Source organism: Microcaecilia unicolor, unplaced genomic scaffold (assembly GCF_901765095.1).
Source record: "Microcaecilia unicolor unplaced genomic scaffold, aMicUni1.1, whole genome shotgun sequence".
Lineage (NCBI taxonomy): Eukaryota > Metazoa > Chordata > Amphibia > Gymnophiona > Siphonopidae > Microcaecilia > Microcaecilia unicolor.
The window spans coordinates 19,542-39,119 of NW_021963301.1; the positions used below are offsets into that span (position 1 = coordinate 19,542).

General features: G+C 46.1%; 1 protein-coding gene across 1 annotated transcript in view; it reads right to left on the minus strand.

Moving 5' to 3' along the window:
• Window positions 1–19,578, minus strand: part of LOC115459158 (telomere length regulation protein TEL2 homolog) — a gene marked incomplete at its 3' end in the record, with an annotated part of 72,998 nt that overhangs the window by 16,602 nt on the left and 36,818 nt on the right. Inside the window, exons 8-11 of the mRNA XM_030189031.1 lie at window positions 18,978–19,119; window positions 14,735–14,871; window positions 6,991–7,076; window positions 6,379–6,480 (exon numbers count right to left, since the gene is read on the minus strand). Of these exons, the coding sequence (XP_030044891.1) occupies window positions 6,379–6,480; window positions 6,991–7,076; window positions 14,735–14,871; window positions 18,978–19,119 (467 nt within the window). The remainder of the gene's footprint in view (window positions 1–6,378; window positions 6,481–6,990; window positions 7,077–14,734; window positions 14,872–18,977; window positions 19,120–19,578) is intronic.

The window sequence follows — 19,578 nt, forward strand, 5'->3', positions numbered from 1 at the left end:
ATGGGAAAATTAGGTTCTTACCTTGGTAATTTTCTTTCCTTTAGTTATAGCAGATGAATCCATTACGTATGGGTTGTGTCCATCAACAAGCAGGGGGAGATAGAGAGCACTGAAAAACCACAGTGCCTCATGGCCAGCTAGCTCCATCTGCCTCTTTAGTATTTGAAGCTTCCAAAGCAGTATAACAGACCACAATGGGAATAACATGAACTTTCCTCACAGCAAACGCTGGCCCCGTAACAGGGGCATTAACTCAAAGGAGGGAATGAACTCATCCTCCTGTAATAGAACAGAAATCCTGAAGACTGTTTTCCAACTTTCTCCCAAGGAAGGAACAAATCTACAGGAAAAACTGAATATCAAACAGAGTCAAACAATCAATCAGACAGGGAGGGCTCATGGATTCATCTGCTATGACTAAAGGAAAGAAAATTACCAAGGTAAGAACCTAATTTTCCTTTCCTTGTCATCAAGCAGATGAATCCATTACATAGAACGAGAGGACATGAAATGAGATTGAAGGGGGGCAGACTCAAGAAAAATGTCAGGAAGTATTTTTTCAAGGAGAGAGTAGTGGATGCTTGGAATGCCCTCCCGCGGGAGGTGGTGGAGATGAAAATGGTAACGGAATTCAAACATGCGTGGAATAAACATAAAGGAATCCTGTTCAGAAGGAATGGATCCTCAGGAGCTTAGCCGAGATTGGGTGGCAGAGCTGGTAGTGAGAGGCGGGGATAGTGCTGGGCAGGCTTATACGGTCTGTGCCAGAGCCGGTGGTAGGAGGTGAGGCTGGTGGTTGGGAGGCGAGGATAGTGCTGGGCAGACTTATACGGTCTGTGCCAGAACCGGTGGTGGGAGGAGGGGCTGGTGGTTGGGGGAGCAGGGATAGTGATGGGCAGACTTATAAGGTCTGTGCCCTGAAAAAGACAGGTGCAAATCAAGGTAAGGTATGCACAAAAAGTGGCACATATGAGTTTATCTTGTTGGGCAGACTGGATGGACCGTGCAGGTCTTTTTCTGCCGTCATCTACTATGTTACTATGTAACAAAGCAATCCCTAGATAGGGTGGGAACAAGTCACACCACGCGCTAGCACTTGTGCTCCAAAACGCGCATCCCTCCTGGCAGCCACATCCAGCCTGTAATGTCGGGCAAATGAGAGCTTAGAAGCCCAAGTTGCTGCACTGCAAATCTCATGAAGAGAGAGTGCTCCAGTTTCAGCCCAAGAGGAAGAAATCGCTCTTGTAGAGTGCGCTTTAAACGCTACAGGCAGAGGCCAGCCAGCCAACAGATAAGCTGAAAAGATAGCTTCTTTGAGCCAGCGGGCAATAGTGGCTTTAGACGCTGGAGACCCTCTGCGAGGACCTGATAGCCAAACAAAAAGATGATCAGAGGTCCTGAAAGAGTTTGTAATTCGCAGATACTGCAACAGAGTCCTGCGCACATCCAAAAGGTGCAACTGCCCAAAAGATTCTGGAAACTCCTCCCTAGAAAAGGAAGGAAAAAAAACAGGCTGGTTTAGGTGAAACGCTGAAACCACCTTAGGCATGAAGGAAGGCACAGTACGTACCATTACCCCGGACTCTGAAAATTGCAGAAATGGGTCTCGACAGGACAGTGCCTGGAGCTCAGACACCCGTCTCACCGAAGTGATGGCCACCAAAAAGACGGCCTTTAGAGTCAGATCCTTCTCTGAAGCTCGCCGTAGCGGCTCAAAAGGAGAACACTGTAGAGCCTTTAAAACCAGCCCCAGGTTCCAAGCTGAACAAGGTGCCCGCACGGGAGGACGGAGCCGAAGCACCCCTCTAAGAAACCGTGCAATGTCTGGATGTGCAGCTAAAGACATGCCTTCAACCTTGCCACGAAGGGAGGCCAATGCTGCCGCTTGCACCCGCAGGGAATTATAGGCTAAGCCTTTTTGTACACCATCCTGCAAAAAGTCCAGAATCGGCGAGACAGGAGCCCGCATGGGTGTGATCGCTTTTGAAACACACCAAGCCTCAAACTGGCGCCAAATCCTGGCATAAGCCACGGAAGTGGACTGCTTGCGGGCCTGCAGGAAGAGTGGAAATTACATTATTGGAATAGCCTTTGTCTCTCAATTGCGCCCTCTCAATAGCCATGCCGTAAGACCAAAGCGGCAGGCATCCTCCATGGTCACCGGTCCCTGCGACAACAGGTTCGGTACCAGAGGCAACGGCAAGGGAGCCTCCACCAGCATCCACCAGAGGTCTGCATACCACGGCCTCCTGGGCCAATCCGGGGCGATGAGAACCACTTCTCCTGGATGAAGCCGGATCCGCAGGAGCACTCGCCCTATCAAGGGCCACGGAGGGAACACATACAGGAGGCCCAGAGGCTAGGGTTGAGCCAAGGCATCCAACCCCGCCGAGCGAGGATCTCTCCATCTGCTGAAAAAGCACGGGACTTTGGCATTTGCGCTTGAGGCCATAAGATCCGCTGCGGGCGCCCCCCCCATTTGGCACAGATCTGCAGGAATACTTCATCTGCAAATTCCCACTCCGTTGGATCGATTTGATGCCTGCTTAGATAATCGGCTTGCACATTGCTCTGACCTGCAATATGAGCTGCTGATAGATACTGCAGATATAGCTCGGCCCAGTGGCTAATCTGTTCGGCTTGCGCGGCTAGTGCTCTGCACTGCATACCGCCCTGTCGATTTATGTAGGCCACTGCTGTCGTGTTGTCCAACAGAACTCTGACAGCCAATCCCTCCAGGGTCCCTTGAAAGGCCAGAAGCGCCTGGAACACCGCTTTCAACTCTAGGCGGTTGATGGACCACTCCGACTCGTCAGGTGTCCAGAGACCCTGGGCATGCTTTCCCCGGCAATGTGCGCCCCAGCCCTGCAGGCTGGCATCTGTTACCACTAGGCACCAATCGGGGACCGCCAGTGGCATTCCTCGCCGCAGCATGCTGTCTGAGAGCCACCACTCCATACTGAGCCGGGCTGCAGGGAGCCATGTGAGTCTGCATTGATAGTCCTGAGATACTGGATACCCCGTTGAAGCAGGGAATACTGCAGAGGCCTCAGGTGCGCTCTCGCCCAGGGCACCACTTCCAAGGTGGCCATCATCAAATCCAACAGCTGGACAATGTCCCAAGCTCGCGGGCGAGGCATTCTCAGGAGCAGACAGCCCTGATTCTGAAGCTTGCACCGCCTTTGCTCGGGTAGGAATACTTATCCCGAGGCTGTGTCGAACCGGGCCCCCAAATATTCTAGAGATTGCGAGGGGGTCAGGTGACTTTTGGCTAAGTTGACGACCCAGCCCAGAGATTGAAGTACTAATACCACTCTGGCTGTTGCTTGATGACTCTCTGTTGCAGAGTCCGCTCTGATGAGTCAGTCGTCTAGGTACGGGTGAACCCGGATACCCTCTCGCCGGAGAAAAGCAGCTACTACCACCATTACCTTGGAAAAGGTGCGGGGAGCTGTGGCGAGGCCAAAAGACAAGGCCCGAAACTGGAAATGTTTTCCCATCACTGCAAACCGCAGAAATTTCTGGTGTGGGGGCCAAATTGGTATGTGCAAGTAAGCTTCTTTCAGGTTCAGAGACGTGAGAAACTCTCCTGGCTGAACCGCCGCAATGACGGAGCGCAGGGTTTCCATGTGAAAATGCCGAACTCTTAGGGACTTGTTTACTTCTTTTAAGTCCAGAATGGGCCGAAAAGACCCACCTTTTCGCGGCACCACAAAGTAAATGGAGTAACGGCCAGAGCCGTGCTCGGTGGGAGGCACCGGGGACACCACCCCTAAACGAATCAAGCCTTGCAAGGTCTCCTCTACCGCTGCCCGCTTGACGGCAGAGCCGCATCGGGACTCCACAAACACGTCTCTTACCGGGGCATTGAATTCTATTTGATAGCCATCTCTGATCAGGTCCGGAATCCACTGATCCGAGGAAATCTTGACCCACTCCTCGAGAAAGAGGGAAGGTCATCCTCCTATTGCAGGAAACGAGGAGGGGGCCGGCGCACCATCATTGAGAGGGTCGCCCATGAACTCCAGGCCTTGAGCCCGTCGCTGCAGAGCGCTTGTCCGAGCGAAAGGAGTTCTTCTGCTGAAGTAAACCCAGCAGAACGCCCCGGGCAGTACCTTCTAGCTTCACGGAAGCGAGGGCTATAACAGGAGGGAACCGCCTGACCCTTGGAGCGAGGCCGAGGCCTATCCTCGGGTAAGCGCTGGGGTTTGGCATCCCCCAGGCCCTTCACAATTTTCTCCAACTCCTCACCAAACAGGAGAAGGCCTTGAAAGGGCAACTTCACCAACCTTTGCTTAGAGGCCATGTCCGCCTCCCAATGCCGTAGCCAAAGGAGACGGCGAGCCGTCACTGCTACTGCCATCTGTTTAGCCGAAGCTCTGACCACATCATAAAGGGCATCAGCCAAAAAGGACAAGGCCGACTCCATACACGGAGCCACCTCAGAAAAGGGCTCCGCTCCATCACTGGGCTGCTCCACTGCCTGTTGCAACCATGCCAGACAGGCTCTAGCAGCATAGCAGCTGCATGCAGACGCCCGAATAGTAAGACCTGAAATTTCAAAAGACCGTTTCAGCGCTGCTTCCAGACTTCGGTCTTGCATATCCTTCAGGGCAACTCCTCCCTCAACAGGGAGGGTAGTCCTTTTTGTCACAGCCGTGACCAGGGCATCCACTTTAGGCACAGCAAAGCGAGCCAAATGTTCCTCACTTTGAGGGTATAATTGCCCCATTGCCCTGGCAACTTTCAAAGGTCCCTCGGGGTCAGCCTATTGAGCTGAAATAAGCTCTTGGATGGAGTCATGCAAAGGAAAGGCTCGAGCAGGCTTTTTGGTACTTGCCATCCTCAAATTTCCAGAGGAGGCTACGCCACTCCCAGGATCTTCAATAGAGAGGACCTGTAAGGCATCAGAAATAAGCGCTGGCAGCTCATCACGGTGAAAAATCCTCACCGCGGAAGAATCATCCGGATCCAGGAGGAGCTAGAAAACACTCTTACCTCGCTGGACCAAGTATCAGAGCTCCGGTCACACTGTAGAATCAGAAGAAAACCTCTTTTCTGAGGTCGCAGTGCCAAAGCATGACACAACTTTTTTTTTTTTTTTTTAATGCTGTGAGGAAAGTAGAGGCAACAGCAAAAGAGGCAATCAAATCAACTTCAGAGGTACAGAAGAGTGGGAAAGGCAGGGAAAGGCGAACCAATGTGCCTGAATCCACTAAGGAAAGTGTGGGAAAAGGCAGGGAAAAGCCAACTAATATGCCTACATCCACATGGGAGGATGGGTAAGGCAGGGAAAGGGCTAACCTATGTGCCTTTAAAGTGAAGCTGCAATAGCCTCCACACCCCTGCTTCCACTGGCAAAGCACAGGCAGAATTTGGAAGGAGCTGAAAAAGCTGCAACCACCCTGCTGGGAAGATAGAGAATACTGAAGAGGCAGATGGAGCTAGCTGGCCATGAGGCACTATGGTTTTTCAGTGTTCTCTATCTCCCCCTGCTGGTTGAAGGACACAACCCATACGTAATGGATTCATCTGCTTGATGACAAGGAAAATACCATTTCAACAGGTTGTAGTGCATGAGCATTTAAGCTAAAGCATCTGAAAAAGAGATCTGTGTGGTCTCAAAACTCAAATGACCCACCTCTTAGGCTGTTCCTTGAAAAAGATCTCACACCAAGTCTCTATTTTTATTTTTTTAAGAAATCAGTACATCTACTTGATGCCTTTTCAGGAGTAGTTGAAGGTGAGTTATATTCAAGTACAGTAGGTATACCTCTGGATGGTTTACAGTCTGAGTTTGTACCTGAGGCAATAGAGGGTTAAGTGACATGCCCAAGGAGTAGGCTATTCCTCCACTCTATCAAACCTCTTCCCCTTTAGTACAGAATTACTGGTTAGTTTTACTCACATTACCTTCCCTCCTAGTAATAGGACTTGATAATACAGTAACTTTCCATGTCATAAAATGCAATTCACCCAAGAGCCACATTAAATGCTGATCTCAAGAAGTAGCCTTACTAGTTTGTGAGCACTTTCAAGGCTGTTCTCTTACCCATAAGAAGCAGATGCCTAACAATAAGCAAACTACAGGTTCTTTATACAGCAATGGGTCAACACAGAACAGGGCATCATCAGCATTCTCCCCGATTTTTAATCATACAATCAATGCATTATGAAAGAAACAAAGGAAATAGCCAGAAACCGATGGCAGTAAGAACAGAACTGGCATAACTTTCTCCCCACCCCCATTTCAAGCCTTGTTTCAGTTGAGAGAGCACCAGTGAAAGTCCAACTCTCTAGCTCTCCCTTTGGCTTCCCACCCATTAAAACATAAGCTATGCACTAGTTGTTGCTCAGACGTTTTATTTTAGTATGTACCTGTCAAGCTCAGAGTCTGACTCCAGGTCCTGTGCTGTAGGGCGGACCTCCATATCCACTGGAGATGCTGCACCTGAAGTATGACACAGCCTGCTGTCTGTCCTATAGTGAGTGACAAGAATGACACACAAACCAAGAGTAAAAGTCTGGGAGGGTCTTGGGATTTTGCTTTTCCACTTGTAGAACAATCAATTCTTCTACAGGAAACATCAATGCAGATAAGTCTTTGCAGTATAATAAGGTTACTGTCCTTGGGCTGATGTTCAAAGAAAAGATGGAAAAGACATGTAGAATAATGAGCATGTTCAATATGAATAAGGTGGCTGTTGCTTTGGCTAGCAATACTGCAGAGGCAGCATTCACAACAACAGGTGGCATACTACAGTGCTGTGTGAGGAAGTGTCTCAAGGGAGCACCTAATTGAGGGGGTCCCAAGTCTGATGTAAAAGAATAGGAGCTAAAGGAAGGGGGGAGTTAGGAAGGAGCTTGCCACAATTGACAGGGTAAAAACAGAACCAAGTTAAAATGCAAGATCCGTATGGGGTTAACTGCTGAAGAACTGGGTTTCCAGCATTTAAGTGCGAGCTAACAGGGATGAAGGAAGCTGCTTACCCGTTTTTTGGAGGTTGGGGGTTAACTGTCTGGACTGCGGGTGTCAAAAGTGAAAGCAGTTCTCTGCTCTGCTCATCTTCTTCATACTATGATCCCAGAACAAACAATAGTTACATTTAAGCATCTCAGAAGAGCTCCATTATAGAACACATTGACCTTGATATTCAATGTGATTCATGCAGTTACTTTCAAAAGTATGCTCAAATCTCTTTATTAAAGCATACCAAATAAACATTTGGCCAGTATATCACTGTTTCTTTGATGCACTGGTCCCATAAGCCAACACAGCAAGAGATGAAACTTATACATTTTCCCCATTTTATGAACCCCCTCCCTCCCTGACTATCTCTGGCAGTCATCCCCAACACACCATCAGAGACCACATGGAATGAAATAAACTAAAATTTAGAACAAGGCTTTGAATCTCTGCTTCACAAAACTGGATGCAGACTTCCCAACCCCCTATGAATTGTGCATATCAAGCAGAACTCTGGGCACTCCAGTTTCTCCATCTGTATCAGACTGTGAAGAGCGCTCTGCCAACTATAAAAAGACAATGACACTGGCCCCTTCTACATCAAGAGAATCCCCTTCTGCCCCAGTAGATATGCTTACTAACAAAACTTTTAACCCCTCTCCCCTTAAATCCTAGTCTCCATGGGTCATCTTACAAGATCCCATGCAAGATCAAGCTTAATCATCTATCTGACTACCCGCCTCCAGTATGTCTGGACCTTCATACAATTATTCCTAAATTTGCAGGCATTCCCTGAACATACACCCTAGAGCACTGTGGACCCCTAAACATTTAACACACTGATCCGAAATCGCAGTCTGCCTGAAATGCATTACTAGGCGCAACATATGGTCTCAGGATTGTCTTACAGTGCGTTTCCATCAGATGAGTATTAATCAACACCTGAGGTGCTCTAGCAATTCCAGTAACAATATCACTACTCCACTGGAACTCCAACTCCCTATTCAACTTCTCTTCTATGACGTTGTCTCTTGGCTCCCTGTTCTACCCTTCCAAAGCCCACCTGCAACACTTTCATGCTTATCCAAATTAAAGCTTCACCTGTTTTTTGCCATTTGTGGGACACAGACTGTAGAAATCTGTCTGGTATCGGCCTCGGTTCCCCAATCTTGGATTTGGCTAATCTTCCTTCTGTCTTTTGCCATTTGCATAACACAAAGCACAGAAGTCTGACTGGCACTGGCCTCAGTTCCCACTACTCTTGTCCAAGATAACACCTCAACAGCCATATTGTGTTTCCATTCTCTTTCTATTTAGGCATCTCCTGTGTCTATCTCATGCATCTTTTAATTCACTCACTGTTTTGTTTTTTTAACAACTTTTTATTGTTAACCATTCAAAATACATTGACATCTAAACAAAGTCATATAGCTATTACACAGTTAATCCCCCCATTCCCCAACATTGTATATTCCCTCCCCCTAGACCGTTGGTGATTGATCTTGCGCTTGTAATTGTTCATATAGCGTCCATATTTTCGTGAAGGTCAACATAGTCCCTCTTCGTAGTGCCGTTAGCTTTGACATTTGGTAAAGGAAATCCACTTTCTGCGTCACCATCTGCAATGTTGGCATTTCCACTTGTTTCCACGCCCTGGCTAATGCAATTTTGGCCGCTGCAAAGTATTGGGTCGCTAGTCTATGTTGCCAGCTAGGGATTGATATCGGCCGGAAGTGGAGTAGGCATTGTTCTGCCATATTTGGGTAAGGCTTTTGGATTACTTTATTGACCAATTCCACCACTTTCACCCAGTATACTTTTGCTTTCGGGCATTCCCACCATATATGAAGGAATGTGCCCCTTTGACCACACTCCCGCCAGCATTGTCCCATCAGTCCCGGATATATTTTTTGTAGTTTAACGGGGATGTAGTACCACCAATACAACATTTTAAACCCATTTTCATTTACTGATTGTGCTAAAGAAGATCTGAGCAAGTATTTATAATTCTTCACCCACACTTCCCTAGGATAAGAGTATTGCAGCGCCTTTTCCCATCTCGCATGATATAATATCTGAGGGTCTGTATGGCCCAATAGGGCTAGATAGATACGAGTAATACTACCCTTTCCACCCCCCTTGCATATTGCTAATTCTAGGGCTGTTTCAGCTAGCTCTAACTCTTCTTGCGCGCGCCTCTTAACAAAGTTCCGAAGGCAGCAGTAGTAGGCCAGATCCCTTTCTTCCAATCCATACTCCTCTTACAGATTTGCAAAGCTAACCCACTCTCCCTCCTTCCAAACCTGTCCCAATGTACGCAATCCCGCTTTAGCCCATGTGTCAAATACCTTCTCTGACCCTCCCATTGGGAATCCCTTCGCCCATCTGATCGCTGATTATCTATAATAGTTCCTCTCCAGAAACATTTGTTTTCTAATCTGATACCATGTCATAAGCGGGTGTTTCAAAGCTAGAGGCATCTGTTTTATGATATGTGCTAGTTCTCCCCCTGGTATCCATAGTATATCTTCAATCTCACGCAAATGTAGCCACGCCCTCTCCCAATGCAGACATTTCTTTGAGGCCCCGGGGGTCCACTCCGCCAATACTCTTAGTTGGGCTGCTTGATAATAAAGGAAAAAAATTGGGAACTCCCATGCCTCCTCGCTTATAGGGTTGGTACATCATCGCTCGTCGCACCCTCGGTGGGCGCTTCCTCCAGACATACGCAAAGATTTTGCGATTTAGCTTTACAAAGAAGGAGGCCGGGATTGGGAGAGGTAGCGCCAGAAAGAGATATAGTAATTTGGGAAGCAGCATCATCTTAACAGCGTGTATGCGGCCCTTCCAAGAGATATTAAGGCCTTCCCAGCCATCAAGTTCTTTAAATAACTCCTCTGTCTTACCAGGGAAATTAGCAAGAAAAAGATCCTCCACCTTTGGTGTTATCTGTATGCCCAGATACCTAATGGATTTTTGCGCCCAAACAAATGGGAAAGCTGCACGAAAACCCGGCAGATCTCCTGGTGCAACTGTAAGATTAAGAAATACAGATTTGGCTAGATTTGGTTTAAACCCGGATAATTGTCCATAGTGTGTCATATGTTCTATTACCCTAGTTACTGAAATTTCAGGTTGTGCTAACATCAATAAAATATCATCAGCAAAAAGCATAAGTTTATGTTCTCGCCACCCTCTCACTATCCCTCTAACCTCCTTATCTTTCCTCACCAGACAGGCCAGTGGCTCTATATATAAAGCAAAAAGGAGCGGAGATACCGCACATCCCTGCCGGGTCCCTCGCCCCAGGTTAAACATTTTAGTATATGCTCCATTAATTTTTAATGTGGCTAAAGGGCCTTTGTATAGGAGTTGGAGCCAGCCTAAGTATCTCCCTGTAATACCTACTCGCCGTAACACCGCAAATAAAAATGTCCAGTTCACGCGATCAAACGCTCTCAGCATCAATTGAAAGCAGGACCGCTGGTGTCTGATCATCTCTCACTTGTTGGATCACATGTATTAGACATCTAATATTATCGAATGTTTGACGTCCAGTTATAAATCCCGCCTGATCTGCGTGTATTATGTGCGGCATTTGTTCTTGTAATCTACGGGCTAATATTTTTGTAAAGATTTTATAATCCACATTGAGGAGTGAGATCGGCCTATAGGAGCTACAGAGCTGGGGATCTTTCCCTGGTTTTGCTATTAGAGTCACTCCTGCTAATCTCCACGAAGGAGGGAGTTCCTGGGCACCTTCTAGCGCATTAAATAGTTGTAACAGCACTGGAGCCAGGTGTTTCGCAAACAATTTGTAAAATTTTGTGGGAAATCCATCAGGGCCTGGAGCCTTGCCATTCGTGAGGTCCGCTATCGCCCAGTTGACATCCTCGAGCGTTATGGGGGCAGATAGAGATTCAGATTCTCTGCGTCCTATTTGGGGAATATCCACTTCCTGTAGATATTGCTCGATTACTGCTGTTTCTGATGTCTGTTCTGCCTCATACAGTGTCTTATAATAATCTAGAAAGGTTTCCTGAATTTGCTCTGTCTGAATTCCCCCAATGTAGTTACGCTGAGCCTGCTTTTTAAGCTTATTAGCCAGCAACCTACCCGCCTTGTCTCCAAATTCAAAGTGTTCTTGCTGCACCTTTTGTAATTGTGTGGCTAGGTCTGCTAATTGAAGTTCGTTAAGCTTTAATCTCAACTGGTGCAGTTTCCCCAGCCCTTTAGTGTCCGCTGGCTTCTCTTTATGCTCCTGCTCTATTCTCCGCAATTCCTCCCTAAGGTTATTCTCCTGTTCTGTGCGGGTTTTAGTAATGTGGGCCCGCAACGCAATCAAGTGCCCACGAATCACAACTTTAAGACCCTCCCACAGACTGGCCGGATGGATTTCTCCCACATCATTGTATTCAAGATATTCTACAATATATTTTTCTATCACTGGAACATTCTTCGTGTCATGTAGGATAGCCTCATCCAGTCTCCAATATCTGGGGCCTATAAATTTGGAACCAGCTCGAATTACTAATATCACTGGAGAGTGGTCAGACCATGTTCGTGGTTCAATAGATAGCTTCTGTACTTTATTTGCCAGTGCCCCATCACCCAGCCAGCAGTCTATTGTAGAATAGGAGTGATATTTGGATGAATAGTATGTGTAGTCTTTCTTAGGCCCCTGATTCGCCCTCCATAGATCTATCAGTCCCCATCGGGTCATAAAGCCTTTTAACAATTTCCTATCAGCTTTAGCATATGGAGCTTGGCCCGTGGAATTGTCTAGTGGCGGGTGTATAGTCACATTGAAGTCTCCCCCTACTAGCAATAGACCCTGTTGATGTCGCTGCAAAGCCTGCTCTATCTGCTCTATATGTGGGCCTTGTCCCTGATTTGGGGCATATACGTTAAGTATAGTGTATTGGACATTGTATAGGGAGACCACCATCAATAGAAACCTACCCTCTTTGTCAGTTATATTCTTTAGCACCTGCCAAGGGTGTGTCCCAGCTAATGCTATCATCACCCCTCTCTTTTTTGGGGTGGCTGCACAAGATGAGAAACACATTATAGGGTAGCACTTATGATATACTAACTTCTCATAGCATTTTTTAAGATGTGTCTCTTGTAAGAGAAATAAATCCGCTTTTAGGCGCTGCATCTCTTTAAACATTAATTTGCGTTTCATAGGCGAATTAAGCCCCCTCACATTCATAGTTACACATGTGATCACTTTATCTGCCATTTCTAATCATACATGATGTGATACAACCACCACTTAGTCTCCCCCCCTCCTCCCTATCCCCTTCCCCCCTCCCCACCCAACCTTAAACCATAACCAACATGTCCCTCTCACCCGATGGGACATGTCTTTGGAGTTATGACTCAATGTCCCGACATCTTCGCCAGCTTGCTGAATATGTCTGGCCCTCTAACTGATAGTCAAAGTAATCCTCTCATCGTTTCCGCTATACATCCAAACAGGAAAAGTTGCAATCTTTGTAATCCATAGGGAAACTCTAGCTCACGTGGCCTTTTCCACTATAGTTGTATGTCCTGATATTTGCCGTCTCAGGCGTCCACGCCCCTGGGAGACCACTGCCATTTGGATTTATGGCTCTTTGATGGGTCCTTTGGTGTTTGTGATCGACCTGTTTCCGCCGATGACTCCGGATCCATATATTCTTGGGCCTCATCGATCGATGTTACTCTTCGCTGTTTGCCTTCCCGATAGAATACTAGGGCAAACGGGTGCTGCCATTTATATTTAATGCCATCTGCTCACAGGCGTTCTGTCAGCGGGCGTAATGCTTTTCTGCGCTTAAGTGTTGTAGCTGATATATCGTGAAATAATTCTATAGGGTATGTTTCCCAGATAATAGGCCCGTTCGCCCTCGCCTTATGCATGACCTCCTCTTTAGTCTTAAATTCTGTGAAACATGCCACAATATCCTTGGGCACATTAGCTTTACGCGAGCCCAACGCCCGGTGTGCTCGCTCTATTCGGATGGATTCGGGGGCCACAACCTGTTCCGGCGTGGATAGAAGGTAGGCTGCCAATGCCTGAACCACTTGCTCACTTTTATTATACTCCAGTATTTCAGGGAGGCCCCTTATCCTAATGTTTGCCCGTCGGCTCCTGTTCTCAAGGTCTTCCACCTTGTCAGTGAGAAGCAATTGCCTCTCAATCGCATTTATAGAGTCCGCATGTTCCTCTAGGCCAGCCTCAGTCTCATTGACTCTGTTTCCCAGCTCTTTTATCTCTCCCCGCAGGTCTGCCCCCAACTGTGCAAATTCTCTGCGCATTTCTTTCATCTCCGATTTTATATCCTGGAACCATGTTCGCAGCTGGTCCCATTTATCAGGCTGCATGTCACCATCTCCTTCTTCGCCATTGTCTTTAGGGTCCGCCGGCGAGCATGGCCTCATGGCGCTCATGCTCGCGCCTTTTTCCGCGGCCTGTGTATCTGGCGCCTGTTCTCGCTGCCGAAACGCGAAGGCGTTTAGATTCATCGTTTTAAGCTTGGAATTCGACATCGTTAGGTCCGCGACCTTTCTTCTCGCTGCCAGTGCTTTTAAAATCCACCCGAGGGCTCAGACAGCAATATTTTTATCTCCTTTTTAAGCTGGCTATCGGGAGCTCCGCTTTCAAGCTGCCATTGCGGAGCGTGACGTCACTTCCTCCTTCACTCACTGTTTTTGACTCTGCCACCTCTCCTGGAAGGGTGTTCCAGGTGTCTACTACCCTCTCTGTGAAAAAGTATTTCCTGATGTTACTCCTAAGTCTACCTCCCTGCAACCTCCATTCATGTCCTCTAGTTCTACCGCCCCTACATTTCTGGAAGAGGTTTGTTTGAATATTAATACCTTTCAAGTACTTAAATGTCTATCGTATCACCTCTTTCTCTAGCACATACATATTCAAGTCTTCCAGTCTCTTCTGCTAGGTCTTGTAGCACAAACCCTATATCGTTTTTCTGCCTTTCTCTGAACTGCCTTGAGTCTTTTCATGTACTTGAAGGAGATACAGCCTCCAAAACTGGATACAATACTCCACATGGGGCCTCACCAATGACTTGTACAGAGGCATCAACACCTTTCTTCTACTGATTATGCCTCTCTCTATGCAGCCTAGCATTCGTAAGGTAACAGCCACCGCCTTGTAACACTGCTTCACCACCTTGAGATCCTCAGACACTATCACCCCAAGGTCTCTTACCCCCTAGCATACACTGATTTCTACACCCCAAGTGCAACATTTTGCACTTCTTCGCATTAAATTTCAACTGCCAAACATTCGACCATTCTTCTAATTTTTGTAGCTCTCTTCTCATGTTGTCCACTCACTCCAGGGAGTCCACTCTGTTGCAAATCTTGGTGTCATCTGAAAAATGATGATGGACACACTATCTCCATTTGTGAGCACAAGATCTAGAGTCACCCCTCCCCTCGTGGGTTCTGTCACCATTTGTCTCAGCAGTGCACTTTGAAAAGCATCCATAATCTTTCTACTTCTTCCTGATTCTGCAGATGGGACCTTCCAATCCACATTCGACAGGCTGAAATCCCCCAGCAACAGCACCTCCCCCTTCATTCCTGTGCTTTGCTACACTGCACACCTTTAAAAGCTAAGTCATGTTCTACTACCCCTTTCTCTAGCAGACAACAAAGATGTTATGCCAAAAATGTTGCAGCAACGGCTGGTGAGGAAGTTGCTCATTACAGTTAGGTGCATATCAGAGCTTAGAGAAACTCACAGAATCTTACTTGAAACTTAAGGCATGAGCCATCAAGACTGATGCAGGAACTGATGCCCTCTGCTACGATCATTCCAAGCCGTCGAACCTGGAGCAGATTACTGTCTAGGTGGCACTGCACCCCTGCCATCAAGTAGCTTAGGAGTTCTGAAAGCACAGAAGTGGAGCATAAGATCAGCTGTCCAGCTGAATACAGAACAAAGGTATTCTCATCTGCCACTGCTCATATGCTGCAGCCAGAACAGAATCATAAAACTAAACAGATACAGAGCATCATACACAGAGAAACACATGCACACTGATGTACCTTGTTTAACAGAATGAAAAACTTTTCCTAGACCATTATGAAAATGTTATTGTTTTGTTTGGCATTTGTGAGATAGGTATATGATCTGATTAATAGATAAGGCAATAGGTAAAACCTTGCCGTTAGCGCTCAGGTTTCGGACCTGTATTAATTCAACCAACTCTCTGTATGCAGGTATGTCTTCAGCATTTGTTCAAATTAGGTATGATTTGCACAATCTATGGACCTCTCTCTACAGATCAGAGTATGGTCCTTACGTTTACTCTCATTAAATGCAGAAACATATACTTCAGAGTAGATTAGTCATTGACAATGCATATACAATGCCTAAAATTACACAGTATAAAACCCACCCAATACAAGACATTAAAAAAAAAAAAAAATTAAAACGTACAGCAATCTAAAAATGGTAAAACAATGTCATATTAGAAAGTCAACCCCCCTCATAAGGTGTGCTCAAATAGATAAAGCAGACCAAGACCATTTAGTCTGCCCAGATATACCACTCCACATGGCTAAGGATATAAGCAAACAGCCAGTCATAGAATCTTCACCATCTGTAGGATATCATTCATTACCCAAAGTTAATTTTTCTCTTCTTCCTATATTTGATCTAGGGTTGCCACGCACCATGTATCTGCAATAATCTGTGGCACTAAAAGGTGACCCAAAAATATCACCCGCACAAGACTATGTCCAAAAAAAGTGACTTCAAAAAATACTCTTGCTCTAGATCTCTTGACCACGTGCAAAAGTATTTAAATATAGTGAAAGAATATCATACATTAAATACCTTTGCATGTGGTCAAGAGATCTAGAGCAAGTAATTTTGGGGTTTATTTTTTATGTTAATGCTAGCTTTCTCTGTCCCCAAGAAGAACAAATCCAGAAGCCCCTGTAGACCCCACACTGGGGGACCTTCCCCATACTGAAACTGTCTCCAAGAATTCACCATATTTTTGGTTGAATGTGCTCTTAACTTCATTTACCATGGGCACATTATATCAAGCTTTAGGGTGACCACTTGTAGTTTTGTGAGCATGAATTACAACATGGTATTCATCATCAGGCATTGCTTCTAAAACTGTTTTAAAACTTTGAACATAGTTGTTATTGTCATGCAACAATTGTTGTAGATCATATAGTGTTATAATCTACACCAGGCATAATGACACAACGTTCAGCTTCAAGATTTTCACTGTCCATAAAATAGATTTGTAGAAATTCATGCCTTTCATTAGGTAATGGTAATAATGATCCTGCACTGTGATAAATCTGGCCCTCAACCTTGAAAGTAGGCATAAAACCACCTTCTTGATTTAATGTGCCCCAAATGAGGTCATGCATTGCAGCTGAAGTACAGCCATTGGATAAGTATTTTAGTGGTTCTGGAGGAGCATTTAGTAAAGGAAGCCTTACTTTACCTCCTGAATAACACATACAAGAGGGTTCTGCCTTAACATTTAGTGCACAACATGATTTGCAGACAATGTTCATCTTGTCAATGCTCAATTGAGGAGACTCTTCATATTCGTTCATTGAGTTGTAAGAAAAAACTGCCCCTTGTAAATTAAGAACATAAGAACAAAAGTATTGCCACACTGGGACAGACCAAAGGTCCATCAAGACCAGCATCCTGTTTCCAACAGTGGACAACCTGGGTTACAAGTACCCAGTACAATACATTTTATGCTGCTTATCCTAGAAATAAGCAGTGGATTTTCCCCAAGCCCATTTTAATAATGGCTTATGGACTTTTATTTTAGGAAGCTATTCAAACCCCATTAACTGCTTTTACTACATTCTCTGGCAAAGAATTCCAGAGTTTAATTACATGTTGAGTGAAGAAATATTTTCCCCGATTTGTTTTAAAATTTACTTCGCTAATAGTCTGCATGCCGGGTGTGTAGCTCTTCGGGGGCTGGAGGAGTTCGGACACAGACAAACAACACACGCGTCTACTTTATATATAGAGAGAGTTCCAGAAGAAGGGGAGGACAGAGAGAGGAAATGCAAGCAATCCCAAACTCTTTGAGTGCCTGAGGAAAAACAGGGGGGAGGGGGGAAGAAAAAGAGACACCTTTGGGTATCCCTTCAAGCATAGTCCAAAGAGGGATTCTGACACTTTAAGTCCCCCAGCTCAACTGAAAACTCAGTTTTCCAATGAGGCCAGGAGCAGGGCAGTCCAGAATGTCTGCACAGAATGTTTGTCAACCATCTGCTGAAGACAGAGCAGTACTGAAAGGTTCTGCCTGCCTACACAATGCCCTATGTAGGGCATAGCTCAAATTTGATTGGCTCTGTCTCCCATCTGCTGGTTGACAGACATAGAGGGGGATAATCGAACGCGGACGCCCATCTCCATGGGCGACTATCTCCGAGGACGGGTCCGCGAAGGGGCGGGACAGACCGTATTTTCGAAAAAGATGGGCGTCCATCTTTTGTTTCGATAATACGGTTGGTGCCGGGCAAATGCATCAAATTTGGGCGAATTTGAGCTGGGCCATATCGGTTTTCAGCGATAATGGAAACCGAAGCCACCCAGCTCAAAAACGAACAACTCCAAGGCATTTGGTCGTGGGAGGGGCCAGGATTCGTAGTGCACTGGTCCCCCTCACATGCCAGGACACCAACCAGGCACCCTAGGGGGCATTTAAAAAAAAAATTAAAATACCTCCCAAGTCCACAGCTCCCTTCCCTTGGGTGCTGAGCCCCCCAAAATCCCCCAAAACCCACTGCCCACAACTCTACACCACTACCATAGCACTTATGAAGGGGGGCACCTAGATGTGGGTACAGTGGGTTTGGGGGGCAGTTTGGAGGGCTCCCATTTAACAACACAAGTGTAACAGGTAAGGGGGGGGGGCCTGGGTCCACCTGCCTGAAGTCCACTGCACCCACTAACAACTGCTCCAGGGACCTGCATACTGCTGTGATGGAGCTGGGTATGACATTTGAGGCTGGCATACAGGCTGGCAAAAAAAAGTTTTTAAAGTTCTTTTTTTTTTTGGTGGGAGGGGGTTAGTGACCACTGGGGGAGTCAGGGGAGGTCATCCCCAATTCCCTCCAGTGGTCATCTGGGCAGTTGGGGCACTTTTCGTGGACTTGTTCGTGAAAAAAAAGGGTAAAAAAAAATTTCGGCCCAAATTCTCGCTACTGCCGCCCTTCTTTTTTCCATTATCGGCCAAGAGCACCCAGCTCTCCTGGGCCGATAAACACGCTCCAGTCCCGCCTTCACCACGCCTCTGACACGCCCCCGTCAACTTTGTTCGTTCCCACGACAGACTGCAGTTGGAGGCGCCCAAAATCGACTTTCGATTATACCGATTTGGGCGCCCATGAGAGAAAGGCGCCCATCTCCCAATTTGGGTCGAAATATGGGCGTCTTTCTCTTTCGAAAATAAGCTGGACTACCTACCGGTTCTAGATTGCTATGGTAAATACAATAAGAAAACTCCATCTTGTAGCCAGGATATATCCTTAACAGTACAAACTAAAATAATTGGGCAAATTGGAATGGCCAGTTGGTCTTTACCTGCATCATCTAAATTTACTACGGTACTAAGCTGCCAAGTTATAAATTAAATGAAATAAATTCACAATCTCTTCTTCCCTTGCACAGAAACAGTATTGCTGTTCCAAAGATTCAACAGCAAAGAGGTAGCACAATACGGTTTTATTTGCTAAAATATATTATTCATCCAAGTTTTAGTAGATTTGAACCTCATTATATTAACATTGTGGTCAACTAAAGCCAGCACACTGGTTAGCTCAGGATTCAGTGTGCAACTGCAATAGACCCTAATGGTAAAACAATTATTACATTCCAGTAAGAGTATCATTTTTGTTTAATCAAAATGCTGCAAATATGTAGTAAAGGCAAAATGTACAAACGAGGTCTATCTACACTTAGAGCAGAATGCAGATATGTCCTATTCATCCTTACCTTGCTTGTGACTCTCTAGTTCTTCCTCCTTCAGATGACACAGACAGATAAGAATTGCCTTGCTTATGTACAGCTGCTGCTCAATGGGTGAGTGCTTCACTGCGCTGCTGCTGCCCCAAGTCTCCAGGAGTTCCTTCAGCACCTGCCCCACCGAACAGAGATTTCCAGGTTCAATACTTGTGGGCAGAGATTGCATCTAGCATGCATGGACACATATGCAAACTCTCCAGTACACAAAAGCTTGGTATCATTTTAAAATCAAACGGGGTCACAGAATGCAAAGGCGATCAGTACTGTGAGGAAATGGTATATTAGCAGCAAAGCGGTTTTGCTGTCCACAAAGGAAGGGATTCAGCAGAGCAAATCAGGCCCTGGGGCTGCAGAAAGAAAACAATGTGCCTCGGGATATAATAGTATAGCTGTGGAAGCAGGCTGACAAAGCAGTGGTGTTCTATACAGCCCAATGCCTGAATGAAATGGAAAGAAGTGCAAACTGAAGTCTATAAAGATATATAGTAGTTGCAATGACTTTGCAAAGGAGATGGGAGCTGAAGGAATACACAATTAGACTGAAGAAAGAACACATGAAGTAAGTGGTGGT